Genomic DNA, 22,339 nt, shown 5'->3' with positions numbered 1-22,339 from the left:
GCAACAATTTAAGTTTGGTGTTGTGATGAGCGGATAATTTGTACGCTTTTTGGCATTGTTTTTAGTATGATCTAGTTGGTTTTTAGTATATTTTTATTAGTTTTTAGTTAAAATTCACTTTTCTAGACTTTACTATGAGTTTGTGTGTTTTTCTGTGATTTCCGGTATTTTCTGGCTGAAATTGAGGGACCTGAGCAAAAATCTGATTCAGAGACCAAAAAGGACTGCAGATGCTGTTGGATTCTGACCTCCCTGCACTCAAAGCGGATTTTCTGGAGCTACAGAAGCCCAATTGGCGCGCTCTCAACGGCGTTGGAAAGTAGACATCCTGGGCTTTCCAGCAATATATGATAGTCCATACTTTGCCCAAGATTTGATGGCCCAAACCGGCGTTCAAAGTCACCCTCAGAAATTCCAGCGTTAAACACCGGAACTGACACCAAAATGGGAGTTAAACGCCCAAACTGGCATAAAAGCTGGCGTTTAACTCCAAGAAGAGTCTCTACACGAAAATGCTTCAATGCTCAGCCCAAGCACACACCAAGTGGGCCCAGAAGTGGATTTTTATGTCATTTACTCATCTCTGTACACCCTAGGATACTAGTTTTCTATAAGTAGGACATTATACTATTGTATTTTCATCTTGGTTCTTCTGGTTCCCCCTCTGGGACCGAAGCCAATGATCACTCTTGTTCTTATGTATTTTCAACGGTGGAGTTTCTACACACCATAGATTAAGGTGTGGAGCTCTGCTGTACCTCGAGTATTAATGCAATTACTATTGTTCTTCTATTCAATTCCGCTTGTTCTTGTTCTAAGATATCACTTGTTCTTCAACTTGATGAATGTGATGATCCGTGACACTCATCATCATTCTCACCTATGAACGTGTGACTGACAACCACCTCCGTTCTACCTTCAATTGGGTGAATATCTCTTGGATTCCTGATACACGAAGCATGGTTGATCGCCTGACAACCGAGTGCTCGCCTGACAAATGAGCCAGCCATTCCGTGAGATCAGAGTCTTCGTGGTATAGGCTAGAACTGATGGCGGCATTCAAGAGAATCCGGAAGGTCTAACCTTGTCTGTGGTATTCTGAGTAGGATTCAATGATTGAATGACTGTGACGTGCTTCAAACTCCTGAAGGCGGGGCGTTAGTGACAGACGCAAAAGAATCACTAGATTCTATTCCGGCCTGATCGAGAACCGACAGATGGATAGCCGTGCCGTGACAGGGTGCGTTGAACATTTCCACTGAGAGGATGGGAGGTAGCCACTGACAACGGTGAAACCCTTGCTTAAGCTTGCCATGGAAAGGAGTAAGAAGGATTGGATGAAGACAGTAGGAAAGCAGAGAGACGGAAGGGACCAGCATCTTCATACGCTTATCTGAAGTTCCTACCAATGAATTACATAAGTATCTCTATCTTTATCTTTATGTTTTATTCGTATATCACCATATCCATTTGAGTTTTCCTGACTAAGATTTACAAGGTGACCATAGCTTGCTTCATACCAACAATCTCTGTGGGATCGACCCTTACTCGCGTAAGGTTTATTACTTGGACGACCCAGTACACTTGCTAGTTAGTTGTGCGAAGTTGTGTTTATGCCATGGTAATGAACACCAAGTTTTTGGTTTCATCACCGGGGATTATTTGAGTTGTGAAAAGTATTGATCACAATTTCGCATACCAGTGCCTCAGAGTTGGAGTTGGCATAAACTGTTCAAACCTTTGCCTCATTGCTGGGCTTGCAGTATTCATGGATTTAGTGGAGACCATAGGTTTAGACATGGGTCTTGGAGCAGTAGCAGCATCATTAGGGTTCTGTTGTTGGGGTTGTGGTGGCTGTGCAGGGTTATTAGTAGCAGTAGCAGCTTCTTCTGCCTCCATAGCTGCAACCTCATCATTCATATCAGCATGCTTTTTTCATAACCCCTACTATTGTGGCCACTCTACAACATATAAACATGAGAAAATGTAAATATAACATTATGAGTGATCTCTAGAACCAACACATAAAACATGATATTCATACCTCTCCACAGTATTTGCAAATGATTGTTCCATATCTCCTTTTAAGCTTATGTGGGTTGGAATTTGGCCGTGCCTCATTTTTCTCCTTTCTTCTCTTTTTTGTTGGTCTTCCAATGGGTGTCTTATAGTGAGGGGGCAGTGGAGGATAGCCTTCATCTTTATCCCAAAATTCTTTGCTTAGAACGGGGTTGATGTTATGTTGATATGCTAAGTTATATGCAGCCATTCCCAGCCAGTTATGGATCTGGTCTTCTGGCCTACGACCCCTCAGAGCAAATGCTGCACAAGCGTGTCTGCAAGGCAAGCCTGTGAGCTGCCAAAATTGACAGGTGCACTTCTGATTTCCCAAGTCAACAGTAACCTTAGTAGGATGCTTCTTAACCTCATAAATTTTTCCATTGTCATCCCCTGCCCATGTGGGATTCCATTTATTACTTTCTTCCTTCTCTCTCTCAAGCCTGCTAAGTTGTCTTGGTGCAACAGAACCAACATAGCCACTTAGAGACTTTTTGTTCCTCGCCATAACCCTTATGATATGAACTCTGACTTCCTCTAACATTGTTATAATTGGCTTGCCTCTGTATTTGAGAATCTTATCATTGAAAGTCTCACAGTTGTTGTTAGTGACATTGTCCACCTTAGGCCACTCACTAAAATGTGCCTTTGTCCAAGTTTTTGGGTCAAGTCGATCTAAGTATTCCCAGGCAGCATTGTTGATTTCCTTTAACCTCATCATTGTAGCCCCAAATTCAGTAACAGTGGTAGCTCTACAACATTCCCACACTGTTCCGTTCAACTGTTTATCCTTCCATCTTTTAGTGAAGTTGGCCCAAATGTGCATTGCACAAAACTGATGATGCACTCCAGGCATAACCTGCTTCATGGCTGGTATCATACCCTGCGTTCACACAGACAACAACAATTAACAAGCTGAGTGATACAAATCAACCAGGAAACAACATTTAACAATTACCTTCTGTTGGTCACTCATGAAGTTCCAACCATGCACCCTATAGTTCCCCAAATCATGATGCAGAAGTTCTAGAAACCATCTCCAGTTATCTCTTGTCTCTGAGTCAACGACTGCATATGCAATGGGAAAGATCTGATTGTTAGCATCTTGTCCCACTACTGTAAGCAATTGCCCACCGTAGTAACCTTTTAGGAATGTACCATCAAGTCCAATAAATGGTCTGCAACCTTGTATGAAACTTTTTTGCAAGCGTCAAAACATATGTAGAGTCTCTTGAAGATCGGGAGGGAATCAGGCATAGGGGTAGTGTCCATATCAATAGTTGCTCCTGAATTAGCTGTCAACAAGGCAAGTATGTAATCCCTCAACTCAGCATATTGCTCCCTCTCCGAGCCCTCAATATTCTCCCTTGCCTTCTTCATTGCCCTTTGTATTTTCTTGTAGTTGATGGTTACATTGAACTCTCTCCTAAACAATGCCTCAACTTCAGATGTTTTAAAGTCCCTTTGGTCCCTCAACTTCTCCTTCAGCTGTTCAATAACCCACTTTCTATCAGCTAACTTGTTGGTGTGGCTTCGTGCACAAACATGTTGGTTGACAAACGTCTTAACTTGAAAACCCTTTGGTTCATTAGATCTGGAACAGTAGATAGTCCAAGGACAGTTGGACTCACAACAAATTGCCTTACACTTCATTGGTTCCACTCGGCTAAACATGATACTCCTTCCAATTTGTATGTTGAAATTCCTAACAGCTCTTTTGAATTAGTCTATGGTTTCAAATTCCATCCCCAGCTCTAAATGTACTGAGCCAAAAGCAGCATTCGGGTTCCCTTGAGGCCAAACAGTGCGCTCTGTCTCATACTCACTATCACAGTCTGACGAATAAGGGTTGTGCAACTCCTCAGACTCATACTGATGGTAATCTGGATCAGAGTCATCATCATCACTCTCTGATGACTCACTGGTTGCACGAGGGACAAATATTTTTGGAGCTTCACCTATGCCTCCTTGCACAAAGGCCTGTCCACTAGGAGCTGGCCTCTTGTAAGAATTTCTTCTGTTTCTTTGTTTTGCTCTTGATTCTTGGGTAGGGATCTCATCTTGTTAAAGGTTGGGTTGTGATTGAGTTCCAAGTTCAAAAGTTGTTGGTGGTCCAGTTTGAGTAGTTTGGGTTTGGGCCACAAGAGTTGTATGTTGGGCTTGGCCCACATGTGGTGTGTGTTGGGCTTGGACCACATATGCTGGCTTAACTTGGGCTGTGAGTGACATTATTTTGGGTTTGGGCTGTAGGTGAGATTGTTTTGCTGGTTCAGATTGTGTGATTTTTTGTTGTCTTTCCCTTAGGTTGGTTATCTTCATTGAAGGTAATGAACTCTGGGATGCCTTCTGGCCTAGTGTTGTTGTTAGTTTTCTTGGCCTCAGAATTCTGACTGGTTTTTGACTCCTTTGTGCCCTCTTCTTTATCCTCCCCCCAGGTGATTTCACACTCTCTGCATTTACATTGGCTGGTTCTGTTTCAGGGGTAGGGACCTCTTCCGCATCCACGTCAACCACCTCAACCTCAGTTGGAATGTCTACTATATGCTCCCAATACACATATACTACCCTATCATCATTTTTAATTGCATCCTCATACATGTTCACCACATTCCTATCTAGCCTAAGTAGCTTAAGAGCAACACCACCTCCGGCATCAGGCTTTCCCCAGTAAAATTTCTTCCACTGAATATAACCCAAATCCTTGAACAACCCCTCCATGAAAAACAGGTTCAGCATATCCACATTGACTCTAGGTATTAAGGACACTTGACCACCACTGTATACTGTAACCCCTTTAAAATTTCTCTCCAACCTTCCCCCATGGTGATACACAAGTGTGATGTGAGTTGACATCTACGAAGAAAAACAAAACCCTCAGAACCACAACTAAACCCAGAAAACCCTAATTTTTTTCGGACAACCACAAACTAGTTACTAAACAAACATCAAATAGCATGTTCGATCATAATAGGTAAAATGGGAAGTTCAAAAGATGTTACCTTTAGATCGTCCCTGCCTCCAGTGCGTGATCGTCGCTATGGTGGTGTGGATTGACTTCTTCGAGTACTCCTCCAGTGATGAACTAACTCACTACTTCAGAGCAATGCCATTGCCTCTCTACTAGGGCTCTTTAACTCTCTCAACGTGCAAACTATGTTACCACCAACAAAACCTTGAAGTTCATAATTCGATAAAAGAGAATGAAGTGTTTCAGGGTTAATTTTGCCTAATTAATCATTAAAATAAAATATTTTATCTGAGTTGGCACTAAATGGTCAGCTCACTAACTCTTAACGTGCCAGCAAAGATAAAATAGAGCCACCTGTCCACTCTCACTAACCACGCCACACGCTAATGGCCGGAATGGTGATTCTGTCCGTCAGAATGTATAATTACTGTGCACGCGTGACTCATTAAACGATTCAAGTGTATTACTATCCAGCGTATGAACTTTCATGTGTACTTTTGTCCCTTCTTCCTAATAATAATAATAATAATAATAATAATAATATGATAATTATATGATAATGGCACCGGTTATTAATAACCAATTTATATTTCTCTAAATAAATTTATTTTAAAAAAATATCTTTATTATAATTATATTATAATATTATAATTAATATTTAATGAATAATGCATAATTATACTAATTTAAAAAATATCTTTATTATCTATCTATTCTATTCTATTATATAAAAATCAGATTTTTGCATTTAATGAAGGAACTCTTAAGGTGTTTCCTGATTTATTTCATTTATTTCGTTAAAACAAATCAATTATAATTAATTAATTATATCAATTAATTAATTTGATTAGACATTCAAATCTCACTATTTATTATAATTTATATGAATTGATTAATTGTAATTAATTATATTAATTAATTAATTTAATTTATTTATTTTTCATAATACCATCTATTTATACGAAATCAAATATTTTTTACTCATTTGCTCTATTTTTTTCTCTCCCCCTCCCCCCTTCCTCTCCCCCTCCCCCCTCTCTCCCTCTCTCTTTTCTCTCTCTCACTCTTCCTCCCTCCCTCCCCCCTCTCTCTCGCTTTCTCTCTCTCTCATATTTAAGGTACAATTTTTGTAATTTATTTATTTTTTGTTTCTTTTATCTTTATTTATACATTTCATTTTTTATATTTTTTAAATTTTTTATTTATTTTAATTGCTTATTATTAGGCGCATACTTTTTATATATATATATATATATATATATATATATATATATATATACATATATATATATATATGTATGTATTGTCTTTTTTTATGATTCTCAATTAATATATACATTGTTCGTGTATGTGGTTTATATGTTAATATTTTTATTGATTCTCTTTATTATTATTTTTTTGTGTGTCTCTCTATTGCTCTTTATTTTAATTATATTCATTGATTTCTCTATATTGATGCTTTTTTTTTGAAATATTGTAACAATTTAGAGTGTATGTTGTGACCCATGTGATATTCGTTAATTTTGTGTATCTTTTTAGATGGTTTATGTTATAATATGTTTAAAGAGTTGACTTAAATTTATAATATGATTTATAATATGCTAAAATATTAGGACATTATCATATAGATATTTTTTTATTTGTCCATTAGATTCAACTATGTTGAGTTTGAAAAACTTAAGATTTGATGATGATCAAATATTGTTAAAAATATTATTTACAAAATTGTTAATATATTTTTTGGTTATTATTAATTTAATTATCAATTGGTTGTTTAACAAATTTTGTTGAAGTGTGCAGATTTGGTTATTGGGAAAAAGAAATTTAAGCCCATTATGATGACAAGGCTTAGCCTTTGCAACAATAAATTCAAACAAAGTGGCTGTGAATTATTTTGATACTAAGCTAGTGCTCATTGGGCCAGTAAATTATTGTGCAAGCCTAAATTTAATCTTTGTTGCAAGATCAATAAAGCTTGGTCCGAATCAAAAAGGAAAAAAGGAAGGAGCAGTGCATGCTTTCCACGGATACCCTACTCTCTCTTTGATGGAATTCAAATTTGATTAAATGAATTTAATGCATGCATTGGTAACAGAAAAGAGAAAAAATAATTAATTTGATGGCATTTAATTTCCACACGTTACAAAGGCATGGGGAAAGGGAAGTAGATAATTAACTCATTTTAATTTCCTTCTTTACTTCCAGTAAAAGCTTTGCACTCTTCTCTCTCTTCTCTCTCATTGTTTCGGTCATATCTGTCAGGAAGAAGCTTGAAGATGCAAACTATCAGAAGTAGAAGCAGAGAAGCTATGAAGAAGCAAGCGGCCAAGGTGATGATGGCCCTTGCAAAAAGAAGATCAACAGTATGGTGTGGCTGAGATCCTTACCACAAAAGGTAAGATGTGGTGAGGAAGTCTCAAGATATCCATACCTAGAAATGGAAGAAATCCATTTCGGTCAGAGAAGAAGATCCCTGTGGTATGGCTCGTTTCTACTTTTTGTTCATCCATCACATAAGGTAGCTACTGTAGCTACGTAGAGGAGGAAGCAAAAGTGGAGCAGTTGGAGCTGTCAAGGATCAAGTGTTCATCAAGGGTCAGAAATCCTTCTTGGGGACCAAGTCAAGATGGAAGGCTCAAATTGATGAAGCTTGAAGAGATGGAATAAGGAAGATGTAATTGCATGTTGGTTTTTATAACACCCCGATTCTCCACAGAGTTATTCTCATAAATTATGTAATGAGAATCACCTCATCATAAAATAATAAGGCGGACTTAGACTTGATAAGTGAAAAGTATAGATATATCATTAGGTTTAGTTAATTGTGAACCATCATATATTAAACCAGGATCAAAAACCATTCACATCATCAGGAACCTTTGTAACCATGATTAAAGCCCTAATTCTTTTTCTTCTAACTCTGATAAACCAACCAGAGAAAAACTCCTAACCAAGGCCTCTTGGTCACCGCTTGAAATGATTGGCTTCTGATTAGGTGTCTTCTGAAGAAGAAACCATGCCACTCTCTTCACCACCTCATCCCAATTCTTCCTCTCCTATTTATATGTCTACTAATTCTTCTGGGTCTTCTTTTTCTAATGTAAAAAAATAGAATTGGGAACGAGAGAGCAGGAGAACGACAAAGGGAGTAGGAGTGACACCAAAAGAAGGTTAAGGAGGAGTCTTTCCAATTCTTCTTATTCTCCATCAATCAGAGCAGTTCGTTCCTAAAAGATTCTGGGAATGGACTGACTATGCTTCGTTGTATACTCTGCTTTTTGTTTTCTCATGCTATTAGGGTATCTTTATTGATGCATTCAACATGATCATCTGTGAGTGCTTATTCAGGAATTATTCATACTTGACTTGATATGTTAAGGCTGATCACCTTGATGTTGATCATTGGGAATGAATAAAACCGGAATGATTGTGAGTGGATGAATTTATCGATATAGAATTTCTCGCAACACCTGCGATTATTAGATAAACCGCCATCATAAAATTTTAAAACGCCGATGACCATATTTGTGTGGCATGAAGCTGCTGTACTTAGAAGTTTGGTTGATTATTAAACGTTGGGATATGAATAGTACAAAAATGGTAACGATGAATCCAAGATGGCCCGATGTGAGTGATGCGCATTGCAAGCACGGTGACACGAGGTACGAATGTGGAGAGTTTCCATTGATTTCGCTTACGAACACCTTTAGGATCAAACATTTCCTTGCGTAAGATAGTTGTATGAAAGATTTTCTGTGATCTTATTGCTAAATTTAATTTTGCTGTTAGTCTGGTGTTTATTTTATACTGTATATCTCTGAAAACGTTCATGGTTTTGTTAATGGGTTTGTTAAGAAAAGCATACGATAAAAATAAGTTAACATACGCGATTCCGTTAGTACAGAAGGCTCATATTTAGTAAATATTATCGAGTCTAGAGTTTTATAGGGCTACTGGGATGTAACACCTAATGACTGGCAGTGATCCGGACCTGTCAGAAATTGGGTCGTTACAGTTTTTGCATTCGGTTCCCTCTCTCCTCTCTCTGGCCAAACCGGTTTTGATGCTTGAAGAAGAAGAAGTTGGCTCGATTCAACCGTTTCAACCTTCGAAGCTTCCCCTTCTATAATAAGGGTGAACGGCCAAGGCTTGAGGCAAGGAGAGTAAGCACATAGTTCTCATAGCTACCCAAGCTAACAGAAGTTCTTCTCCTTCAATGTGTTTCATTTTGTATTTTTTTTTTAGTTTTGTCTGTCTTGAATCTCATGGTGAAAAAGGCAAACAGTGTGAGGTTTGTAAGAAAAAGCCAGTAAGTAGAAAAAGGCAGAGGGTACAAAATTAAAGAAAAATCCATAGATGTCTTAGAGGTCCTTTGTACATCTGTATTGTGTATCATGATTTTATGGGAATTTCCTTGCAAGTTGGGTTAGCAATTAGCAGTTGAAAGCTTGGTAGGTGACCAAGTCAAGTTCAGGATTGGAGATAGATTCTGGACTTGTCCTGGATAAGAAGGGTAGGTCCTAGGAAAAATTGGTGTTTGTAATCAAGATGGTTATAGTGAAATTCCATCATTGTTGTGATGGAGACTGGATGTAGGCTGCATTGCACTTAGCAGCTGAACCAGGATACTTCTTGGTGTGATTCTCTCTTTCTCTTCTACTCTATTTCTGATTCTGTTGCATAGGAGACAAAATTGAAAAATATCTCTTAACTGGTTACGAGACAAAAAGAAAATGTCTCTTTACTAGTTACGAGACAAAAAGAAGAAAAATCTCCTGAAGCTATTTCAAAGGGCAGAAAGTTAAACAAAGAAAAAGGGGCTAAGATTCAACCCTCCTTCTCTTAGCCACTGATAACCATCAAACTATATAGGATCTTGAAAACTATGCAATTATTCAATTAGTTGTTTTTTCATATAAATATTGTATTGATCATTTACATTAGTGAGACTATTTTCATTATTAATATTTATAAATATGCTATTATTTGTATAATTGATTGAATTATCTTATTGGTTTAAATTTAATTATATTGAATTAATTATTCAAGCTGTCATCGCTATTTCTGTTTTTAAAGAATTTTTTTAATATTATTTAACAATTCTAATAACATAATAACAATTTAAAAAGACAAAACAAAAATTTTTTTACTGTGAAAATAGGGCAAAAAGAATAAATTTATTTAATAATTTTTTCAGGATATATATATATTTTTTACAGATAATTATTGTAAGATATGAAAATTTATTAAATTTTAACAATAATTATTAAGGATAAATGATTATTATAATTAAAAATAATGTCAATTTAAATGATGTACAAATAAACCATACCAAACATAACAACTTAAACGGGTTACTTTTGAAAAAATATAGTTTATAATATTTAATTTTTTACTATTTATTTAAAAAAGCATAATTACAATACGATATTTATTTTTTAAATTCATTATGTATGCAATTTTATTCTTCTTTTTTTGATAAAATTTTACTCATGATGGTAATTCTTCTAATGGTGTAAATGCGGATAATTATATTTTAACTTTTTGATATAATCGATATATTATTAATAATGAATAGTAATTAACCCCTCATATTTTTAATCAAAGCATTTTGGCGATAGTTTCTATTTATAGATATTAATGGATGATTGTTTCTTTAAAAATAAAATGTATTATAATTTTAGGTTATTTCATAATTAACAATAATACTTGATTATTTCTTTAAAAATAAGTTGCATTATAATTTTAGGTTATTTCACAATAATAATTAATGTTCATAATATTGATTTATTCTAATTTTTTTATTTTCTATCGTTAGCAGTTAATCCCAAATTAAAAAGATTATGTTGAATAGTCCAAGTATAATCGGAGTTAATTTAGTTTATTTGTTCATTAATATAATTGATTGAAAGCATAAATGATAAATAAGACAAGCAAATAATTAGAAAAATATAACATTAGTAATTACTTAAAATAGATAACAAAATAAGTTATATGGTATTATTTTATTTAAATTATTAGTAATTAAAAGAATAAAAGGTCAATAATTATTTTTAAAATAGAGATTAAATTTAGTTTTATGGTACTAATTTATTTGAGTTGTTAATAAAATTTTATAATTTTTAGATTTATATCTATTCAGTTTATGTATTTTATTTTATTCTACTTTAACAAAAAATTGAAACTGTATTTTTAATTATTTATTTAGAAAGTATAGCAAAATCAGTTATATAAATTATAATTAATTATCGATAATTGATATCAATTAATTGATTGTATAAATTTGTAAGATGAATAACGTATAATAAATGTTGTGAAATTAATTATAATAAATTAATAATTAATTAATAAAAACCTAAAAGGGACTTTTTTATTACTTTTTAATGGCTACACGTTTTTATAATTTCACTTTTCTTTTATCTCTTCCTTTCACATTTAGTTCTTTTGATTTATTAAACTAAATCAATTATACTAATTATTTGTATTAACTAATTAATTACTTTTTAATGGGTTATTATAACTGTGCCTTTAGACCATAGGTTAAAAATATTATAAAAAATATTTTATAAAAGTTATTGAAAAATAAATATTTTTAAAATTTGTCCTTAAGACACAAATTAACTAAATTATTTTTCAATTTAATGTGTTTGACTCATTCAATTGTATTAATTATAACTAATAAATTATTTAATTTGATTTGATTACGATAAATATTTCATCATTTAATATTTTATTTGATTCATTAAATTACATCAATCATAACTTCTAATATTTAATTTAATTAGAGTAAATATCAAATTATTTTAAATTTTATTTGATTCATTAAACCAAATTAATTATAGCTAATTTATTATTTAATTTGATCGAGATAAATATTAAATTATTTAATAAATAATATATAAAGCAAAAAATAAATAAAATCAATTAATTTAATTTATTATCTTATTATTTTATATATCTCTTTTCTCTCTCTATTTTGTACTTTAGGTAATTTATAATTTTTTATTTTTATTTTTTATCTTAATTTTGCTAATATTTTTTTATGATTTTGTTTTATATTAATTTTTTTATTTATTTTGATTAATAATACTTAAGGGTATTATTATTTTATTTAAAGATAATTTAATTTTTTTGTAATATTTTTATAAAAGTTGATTAAGAGGTTTTTTCTAAAATATTTTTTTTGAAATTTTTTTGATAAGATTGTATTTTGATTTTTCTCTTTCATCTTTTGTATTAATTAATTATATTAATATTTTATTACAATACATTTTTTATCTACTCTGCACATTATCTTTTCTATCTTCTTTTACTTTTTTAATTTTCTTTTTACTTTATTTTTAATTGTTTATTTTACTTTTACTTCTCATATATAGATTTATTATAATTTATCACAAGTTTTTTTTAATTTAAGTGATTTTTTAGGTTATATTTTACCATTAATACTTTTATTTTATTTAATATATTTTTAGTCTGTGTTTAATATAATAATCTGTAAATATCTATTCTATTATATAAAATTTAAATTTATGCACTTAATGATAAAACTGTCGTGGCATCACTAGCATGTTTCTGATGGTGTTTTTCGATTTATTTTTTTAACTCATTAAATTCAATTTATTATAATAAATTAATTATATCAACTAATTAATTTGGTTAATTATTTAAACATCATACAATTTATTATAATTTCCATCAATCAATTAATTGTAATTCAAATTAAATGATTATTTTGTTACGAAATTATTATTTCATAATCTATTTATGGGCAATACATATATTAATTATAATAGTAAATTAAGCTATTTTACATTAAATAACTTATATAATGGTCATCTCATTTATTATTATAAATGATGAATTAAATAAGTCATTATTACTTTGGTTAAGAATTAAATGAGAATAAAATCAGATATACTATTTTATTTGGCCTTTAGGGTTTAATGGATGTCACACTCAAATATAAATAGTGACTTCCGAATTTTGGTCTCCAACACATCAAAACCACCTTCGTAACTCTTTTTCTATAAAAGGAATTGCAATTCAACTCTATCAAGGATACAGAAGGTTCTCAAAGAATAAGGGAATTGTTTGAATTTGCACGAATTCTAAGTTCAAACTTACGATGTTGTTTCAGTTAGTTGTCGTTACGAGAATGACTATAATCTATACGTATCTAAGGACTAGAATAGATTAAATATTATTTAAATAATTTATTTCTAATATTGGTATTTGATTAAATTAGTTTTAGAGAAATTTAAATTGTTGACTCAATTTATATATTACGACTATTCTTTTTTAATATATTATTTTTTTATTTTTTAATATATTTTTTTATTTTTAACTTTATTTTTTTCTTAGATATATGTATCACTTTTTTTCTCATTTTATATTTCATATTAGTAATGTAATTATTAAGAAAAATGTATTTTAAAAAAATATTAAAACATCACTATTTAAAAAAAAAGAAAGATACGTGAAAAAAAGGAAAACGAAAAATTAAAACATCACTATTAGAAAAAAAACTATTAATATGTGTATAAATGGGGCCAGAATTAAAGAATATATATGAATATAAAAAATAAAAAATTATTACACGATTGTAGAATAAAAAATAATTATATATATATATATGTAACGAAATAATTAAACCAAAAAATAATTAATATATGTGATTTAAATATTTTTAATAACCGGTAACATAGAGTTTAACAAAATACAATTTATATATTTTTTATTTAGGTATATGTATATATATTAAAAAAAACTACCGTAAAATATATATATATATATATATATATAGAATTATTTAACAAAATTAATATATAAGGTTATAGAAAGTCCTATCCAAATTTGATAAGAATAAGATGACTTATATAGAAGTGGTTCTCATGGATAATAAAGTAAGTTGATTATTCTTTATGATTCTTTCAAGTGATGTTAGGTCCATTTTATAAATATTTTTTGTTCATATTTTAAGTTTATTTGATAAGTAAACCCTTGTACGAATCAAAGACAGTGCGATTTTCTTTATATTTAATTTGTTTTATAATGTGATAATAGCCAATATATTTGTTAGTAAATTTAAGTATTACTATATTATTTATGATCACATTTAATATATATGTCTGATTTATTGAAAAAAATAGATTATTAAAACTAATTAATAACCATTTTAGAATTAATCCAATTAACATTAGATTAAAAATAAATAATGTATAACATGTTACTTTTTTTATTAATCAAATTATTATAATTTAAATTAATTTTAAAAAAATAATTTAAAATTATAATTTCAATCTTATCACGTCACGTACATAGCACGGATAATTACACTTGTATATATTCTAAAAGCTAGCACAAACAAACAAGGTCATTGCTCTTTGTCAATCTAATACTAAATCAAACTACATTCATCTTCTGCCAAAAGTCCTTAATTAATGATAGTGATCAATCAGATCATCTATGGTGATTTATTAAGAGAAAGTAAGAAATACATTTTCCTTATTTTATTCAAAAATTTTGTTTCAAATTTCTTTATCTATCTCCTTAATCAAATACTTCTATTTTAACTTCCTAATTAAACACTATTTAATTATTTATATACAAGAGATTTCATGAGAAGCTATTATTACTTAGAAGCAAAAGCAGTAGCTCAGACACATTACAATAAAGATATATGAACAAAACAACTATATCTTTGTATAATCATTGTACAAGTAGGCGTTAAAAAAATTTTATATTTAAATTAGTGACCTACTTTTAATGTAAACATACAAGCTTTTTAAAAATTAGTTGTACCAAAATATATTGTTAATGATATAATATATATTATTGTATGATATAACACTAAACAAACGGAATTAGAATACACTTCTTGATTTAAATACCACACTAAACTTACTTATTTCTTCGTTGTGCAGATCATAAAGGATAAGTACTTAGTGAGAGGGAAGGGCGTTGTTCCTTAAGAGGCAAATTTAAAGGGGGGAAAATGTTTGGATAAACAATAAAAATTATTTTAAGATAGTCTAATTTTTCTTTATTTTGTATTCTTTAATTATTTTTAAAATAAATGAATAATTTTAAATATAATAAATATATAATTATTTTAAGGAACACGAGAAATAACAATAATTTTTTTTAAGAATTTGCAATGATTATGACAGTTTAAAACTACCATAAAATAGATTTTACATAAGTTTAAGTTATTATTATCTCCTTAATATTATCGTTTAAAAAAAGAGTTAAACATGTGGAGATGCATCCTTCTTGGTTTTCTTTCTATTATTGTTTGGTTAGATGAAGTGTCTGTGATTTTGAACAACTACTTTTTTTTATGTTATTATTTAATTTATTTTTTTCTTTTTAACTATATTTTGGGTGGTGAGAAACTTTAAGTTATGATTTTCATGTTTGGTACAAGTGGGTCATTTTTTAAGATTTATTCCGCCTCATACCATCATCAATATTAATGATAGTGATGAGTGAAGATCAAATTTCAGTTTAATACTTGAATAATTTACTTTGTCAAAATTTGAACGCTATCTATTTTATTTTAATCATTACTTGGGGGTGGATTGGAATAACTAGTTTGATTATCTTATTTTAAATGTGCTTAAATAATTGATGCTTTTATTTATTTTTATGTTAAATTTTTAATGATGTGGTTAATCCCTCCTATCGTTATTTAAATTTTAACGGATTAATTCAGTAACTATATATATAGCTAAACAATTAAAAGTTTAAAATTTCTATAATTATTGTTTTCTTTTTTTTTTTTAAGGACGAAGTTTAACTCAATTTGATTCGTTATGGTCCGGTGTGACTATGACAGTGTAAATTACTCAGATTTGCATCCCAAAAGGAAAGTGTTGGAGTGGGTACATACCCTTACAAATCCAAATTTTTTTAGTTGCTTCAACCACTTTCAACGAATCAAACATCTGACAACAAAATATAAAACAAAGGTGAATGCTATGTTGCTTAAAAGATGTTGCCTATTTATTAAAAAAGGTTAAAAAATAATATTTAATTTAAAAGATATAACAATAAATAATTTTTAAAAAATTAAAATTTACTAAAAAAATAAATTAAGTAAAATTTAGGCACCAATTCATAGGCACCATAAAATTAGCCTAAAACAAAATGCAATTATTTACTGTATTCATGTAGGGATGGAGATTTTTTTAAAGTCCTCGACTAGATGATGATTGGAGATAGCTATAAAAAACTTCGATACTTAAATTAATAAAAATTAGTAAATTTAGAATATAATTAGATTAAAAAAATACTTAAATATTACAGTATTTATAGAGTTATAAATAAAATTTGATCATCTTGAGAATAATAATTAAATAAAAAATTACTTTTATATTTAAGGTGATTATCACCTTAGTAGGAGAAGTATTTAGCTTGTTCCTCAAGTCAAGTTGAATATGAATTGCGGAGATTCATATTTTGGTCTATCTAATCCGTATGAACGAAGCCAAATGAACTGAATTTGCATTTGTTGAGTCAAGTTGCTAAGATAGTTCTGTGAACTTGGATTAGACTATTATCGATCCAGATATAAACATATATTATAACCAATGTTAAACCCGTACAATGTATAAGAATTCTATATTATAATTTTAAATAAAAAAGTCTAAGAAGTCAGTAATTTTAACTATTAAAAAAAAATTAGTGATCTTTTATCATTAGATATAATCTTCACACCATTAAAAATATTATTGATGGCTAATTAATGATTACAAAACATAAAAATTACTTACCCCTAATACTTTTCATTTCAAATTACTAACTCATACAACGATTTTTATATTTATATTATTTATCAAACATAAAAAATAAGACATAATGCTCTGAAATTTTTTAAATTGAGCATAAAATTGTTACTATTGTTTCACTTTATTTTTTGTAATTTAGACAAATGTCAAATTAAATTTATATCAAGATCAGTTCAAGAGAATAAATATGACTCTTATAAAAAAGAATGAGTTCAATTTAAAAATTATTTAACATAGATTTTGAAATTGTATATGTAAAAATATTTGTGATAAATTACAAAATAAAAAATAAATAAAACGAAGTAAAAGCTTAAAAATAAAATACTTGAAAGAAAATAATTAAAATAAGAAAAAAACGAAATAAAATAAATAAAAATTGTAACTAAAATAACAAACAAATTGAATTTTAAAATAAATAAACAAAAAAAGTTAAAATATATAAAAAAAGAAATGAAATGAAAAGCAATAAAACAAAATAAACTGAAAATAAAAGGAAAAAAATCAAGAATAAAAGAAAATTGACATCAAACACTCACATGCATTTGTACTCTATGAATTTTTTTGTCGTTAGTGTGACTTTGGATTTTGTAGAGTTTTGTATGATGGTGTAATATTCAAATTGAAGTCTCCTTTTTACTTTTGCATTTCTTCTATTTATAAACTACAGAGATAGATTATTTCTCAGGCCACGATACTGTCTTGACCATGAAAAATCTTGACTCCCAAATTTAATGTCCCATGTCTTCTCTTACCTTAGTCTTTAAACCCCACATTCCATAAAGTGCTTATGGATAAAGCCTTCGTATAATTATTTCATTTCGATTTTAAGCAGTGACGGACCCAGAAAATTTTAGGAGTGGGGCAAAATATATATATATATATATATATAATAAATTTTGTTAAATATTATTAATTATATGGAGATATAAAAATTAAAAAGAGTTAGCGAACACTTTTATTCTTAAAATACTATTTATTATATATAATTTATAAAAAATATTTTTTTATTTCTAAAGTTTAAAATTAAAATTTTTTAATTAAATTATAGATAACTTATTATCCTAATTAATCTTTTTATACACATTTAATAATAAAAGACTGAATTAACTGGCATATTAGCGCATAATAATACATTAGTATTTATAATTTGAAATTAGAATTATATATAAATACTAGAAAAATTAAATCTTTATATGAAAAGTATGTTTATATAAAATAATAAAAACATAATTTTTATAATTTTTTTATTTTTTAAAATAATTAAATTTGTTATATATTTTTAAATTTAATTTTGATATAATATTAGATAAAATATTTATGTATCTGTTTAATTATATATTATAATTAAAATATTTTTTATCATTATTTTTAAAAATAAAAAATATATTCTAAATTAGTAAATTAATCAGTTCATTTTAAAATTTTATATGCAACATAGGTACATATATTAGAACAAAAGATAAAAAATAAGTAATAAGGATGAATAAATCGAGAATAAAATAAAATATATAAAGTCACGAAAAAAATAAAATATTAGATTGATACCTAAACTATAATTGTTTGAATTAAAAAATGCAATTGAAAATATCAAAAAGAAAAATAATGAAATTGAAAGATACATAGAGTCATGGAGAGCTATATAAAAAAATTGGAGAATTTAAAATTTACTTTTTGATGAAGAGAAGATGACCATTAGACAAGGAATAAAAAAAGAAGGTTGAAAATATAAAAATAAGAAGAGGGTTTAAGAAAATAAAGAACTGACGGTACAATAATGAAATTTGATTAGGTTAAATAATAGTCAAAATGATAAAAAAATAAAAAAATAAATTTAAAACTTTAGCTAATTGAATTTATTTTATTTGTAGGGGGTTATTTAAAATTTGAAGTGAGGGCATATTATATATAACTATATATTTTAAAACAAAAATTAAAAAATCATGGGGGCAAGTGCCCCCTCATTTGTATGCTTGGGTCTGTCCCTGATTTTAAGTCACCAACTCGACTCCTTCTTTTAATTATTTTCTTTTCACTCTCTATGATAAATCGAACCCTTGTGCTAACACTCTTATGGAATAACCCATATGTTATAGCACTTTAACATACATTCTTATAAAACAACCCACGTGCTATGATTTTTGACTTACATATTACTTACCCGCCTTTAGGTCAAACGATTATGGTCGAGTTATCTATAATGTCGAATTTTTTTGTTAACATATTACCCCTTGAAATTTGTCTTTTCAGAAAATGAAATGATAAGTTTCACTTGATCACATGCTTTGCATATGCCATTTTTTCAAATTTCAAAATTTTGAAAAGACAATTATGGAGAAATAAAATAGTTTGTGCGTTCCTCTAGAAATACATAACGTTCCCAACGGGTTTTAATGGGCCTCCTCTTTTTAAACCTTTTCATATTCTTAGGATTTGCTTCTTCTTCATTCCACCATTCTCATCATTCTTCATTTTTGCCAAAATATTTTTTTTTTCTTTGAAACCCTCTATCTTTTTCATGGATTCTCAATTTAGTATTTATTTTAATAATACTTTCGCTGTTAACTTTGCTTCTTCTTCTACTACCATTGCCGTCACAACTTCTACTATTGTTCCTATCACTACCTCCACCATCAGAGCTATCACATCATCTTCTCTTTCTACTTCCACTACCAGCGCTGCAGCTGCCGCTTCTGCTTCTAGCGGAATTTTTGCTGCTCACGTCTTTCCTTCGCAAGAAGAGGATGATGATGATGTTCACGTCGTAGACCCTCCTCTTCTGGTGGCCAATGTGTCATAGTTTTATAACGACGATGGTACTCTGTAAGCTCTCAATCTTAAAGTTGAGACTACAAAACTCTGGAGGAGCCATGTCTTACTTTCATTTCAGGTCACAAATGTCTTATATTCATATTTGGGGTCACTTTCAACTCAAGAACAAGTTGAGTCTATCTCTTCTTTTTTTTCATCTCTTTCTGAACATCTTCTTTTGATTTTTTACAAAAATGTTAAGGCTACCTATTTCGCTAGTCGAGTTTTTAGAATAGCACTCTCTAAGGAGTCTAGATCTTTATTCTCAACTTGGATGTCGAGGTTATTTTCGACTTACAAGTCTGTATAGAAGTTTTTAAGAATTGCTTTTACTCTTAAATTAGTCACTTTTGACTTGTCTTATGCTGCACCTCTCTTAGGGGCTAATTTATACTTTTGGTTTCCAACTACTAATAATTTTCATTTTTCTTATGGAATGATGAGTCCGACCTTGATAAAAATTCTTGCTTTGATTAGCATTGCTTTGATTGGCATTGCATACCCTGTTGATGTCTTTAACATCAATTTCGACTCGAGTTCGAGTTTCATTCAAAACAACATGGATTCCAAGGATGATCCTGTGACTGATAGTGAATACGTAGCTTTCTTACTCTTGTGGCTAAATGCTTTTATTTTTTTGTCCGAAATCGATTCAGATTCAAGGAAGGAATTATTTGCCGCTAACTATCATGCTTCACTGTAAAAAATATGTCAACCCTCATTCTCTAATTCTGGGTCAATTGTATGAAATACTTTTTTTAGTAGTTAGTGAGATTCGACGAGGTGAGTCTTCGATCAACCCCTTTGATCCTCTTTGGGTATGCTTGAACCTCGATTCACTGCTTTCTCTTCCAAAGTTCCAAAAGCTCAACTTGACGGTATTCGACTTTCTTTTTTTTCTTGGTTGAAACCAAAAAGCATGTCATATATCGATGCTTTTTGTTACTTCATCACTCTCTTTCTCAATGTCAAGATTAATTATGACTCTTCTTATTACCCAAATCCATTTACTTGTCGAAAAAGTGTTGTTAGTCATCTTTCTGCAAATCTAAAAATCAAGAGATTGTCGATTAACTATAATCAAAAATTTTAACTTCCCAAATTCTTCGTGTGAGTCTCCTTCATGAGTAGTCAACCATGACTATAAAAAGAAATTGGTCACCTATTCTTTCCAATATGTGTCAAGACATTTTGATCTTGCACAAGCGTTGTTTTCTCCTCTTTCTCTCGACCCCGAAGCACAAATGATTCATTATTAGGTGTCGAATTTGGAAGAATTTTATTAAAATTTGGATCTTAATCACCCATTTGTGACTTCTCAGTATTAAAGATATGACATCAAATTTTGTTTTCTTTCGACACCTGTCTTCAACAAGTGGTAGTCAATTTATTATAATTTTTATTGCACATCATTTGATTAATTTGAACAAGTACTCTCTAATTTAGTTAAAAAAATGTATTTTACTTTATTGTGGGACAAAATTCACAAACAAATTAATAAAATATAGAAAAGTATAGGTAGATAATAAAAATATTGAACAATGTGAATAATAGATATGTCAGATATTTAATTCAATAGGTATACAAATGATTATGTTTATCATTTTTAATTGGATGTTATTTCTTTTAATTCGATTTACTTATGCACAGTTAATAATGGCTGGATGTTCAATTCACTAGGTGTACAAATAGTTATTCTAATATTAAGATTTAGGAGATAATTTGGAGATGGAGTGTTGTTTTACTTTATTGGATTAATTCTAAAATCTATTGTTTATATTATTTATAAAAGTTATTGTCTACCTTACAAAATCCATAAAATATTATTAATAGCGGGTATTTTTTTTATTTTTTTTTGACAAAACAATACTGATATTTTTCACTCTTCCGATGCTTTTTTATTGTGTTTAAAATTTTAAATTAAAAAAAATTGTTCACGTTCGTATAAAGCACATCAATTAAAAAAATAATTATGAATAACGCCAAATAACCTCCAATAACTTAAAATTTTAGCCCTCTGCCAAAAAATGGGCCATACCCAGTTGGACCTTATGGTAAATTCATGTTGAGTAAAAAAGAAATTCATCACATCAACAAAAACATGTTTATACAAAAAAAAAATTTTGAATATCATTTTTATGTTATTTAAATTCTTTTTATAACTTTCCATGTCGAAATATATATTTCCAATAATATTCCAGAAAAAAAGATAGGGAGATTCAATTTTAAATATACAGCTTTCAATGTTTCTTTAGTCTTTGTACAATAATTAAATATCTCAAAATAAGGAATTAATTACAAAATATTTAATGAGTATAAATATTATATTTGATAATATTAGAGAATAAAAAAATTATCTACAACTTATCTTATTTAATATTTATTAATTTTAATAATAATTATTTTTTAATAAAAAAATCAACACAGTAAAATAGAACAATAAAAGTACATAGAATATGTATAATATATAAAATTAAAGTCCATCTGGTGTACAGATGTGTTTTGGTACAGATTTACAGATTTTTGTTTTTTATTAATTTAAAAGTGTATCACTAAAAGTGTTGCTTAAAGAAAAAGTGTTACCCTTAATCGTTAACTTGGCTCTGATACCAATTTTTACCAATTTTTAAAATTAACTCTTCATATTTTGCTTCGAATAAGTTTATAATTTGTATAGATTTGGTTGGTGGTACTTTATAATTTGTAATTTCATAAT

At 29.4% G+C, this 22,339-nt stretch overlaps 1 protein-coding gene across 1 annotated transcript; it reads right to left on the bottom strand.

Annotated features, from left to right (window-relative positions):
* Positions 1-1,916: 1,916 nt before the first annotated feature.
* LOC140174646 (uncharacterized) lies at positions 1,917-3,711 on the bottom strand. The gene is made up of 4 exons (XM_072200130.1): positions 3,276-3,711; positions 3,017-3,201; positions 2,045-2,941; positions 1,917-1,961 (listed from the first exon to the last, which is right to left on the bottom strand). Exons 1-4 carry the CDS (start codon positions 3,709-3,711, stop codon positions 1,917-1,919), a joined length of 1,563 nt encoding a protein of 520 aa, XP_072056231.1.
* Positions 3,712-22,339: the final 18,628 nt, after the last annotated feature.

The sequence above is a fragment of the Arachis hypogaea genome, chromosome 8, assembly GCF_003086295.3.
Source record: "Arachis hypogaea cultivar Tifrunner chromosome 8, arahy.Tifrunner.gnm2.J5K5, whole genome shotgun sequence".
NCBI lineage: Eukaryota > Viridiplantae > Streptophyta > Magnoliopsida > Fabales > Fabaceae > Arachis > Arachis hypogaea.
The sequence above is the reverse complement of the archived record's forward strand: the minus strand, read 5'-3'. Positions and strand labels throughout refer to the sequence as shown.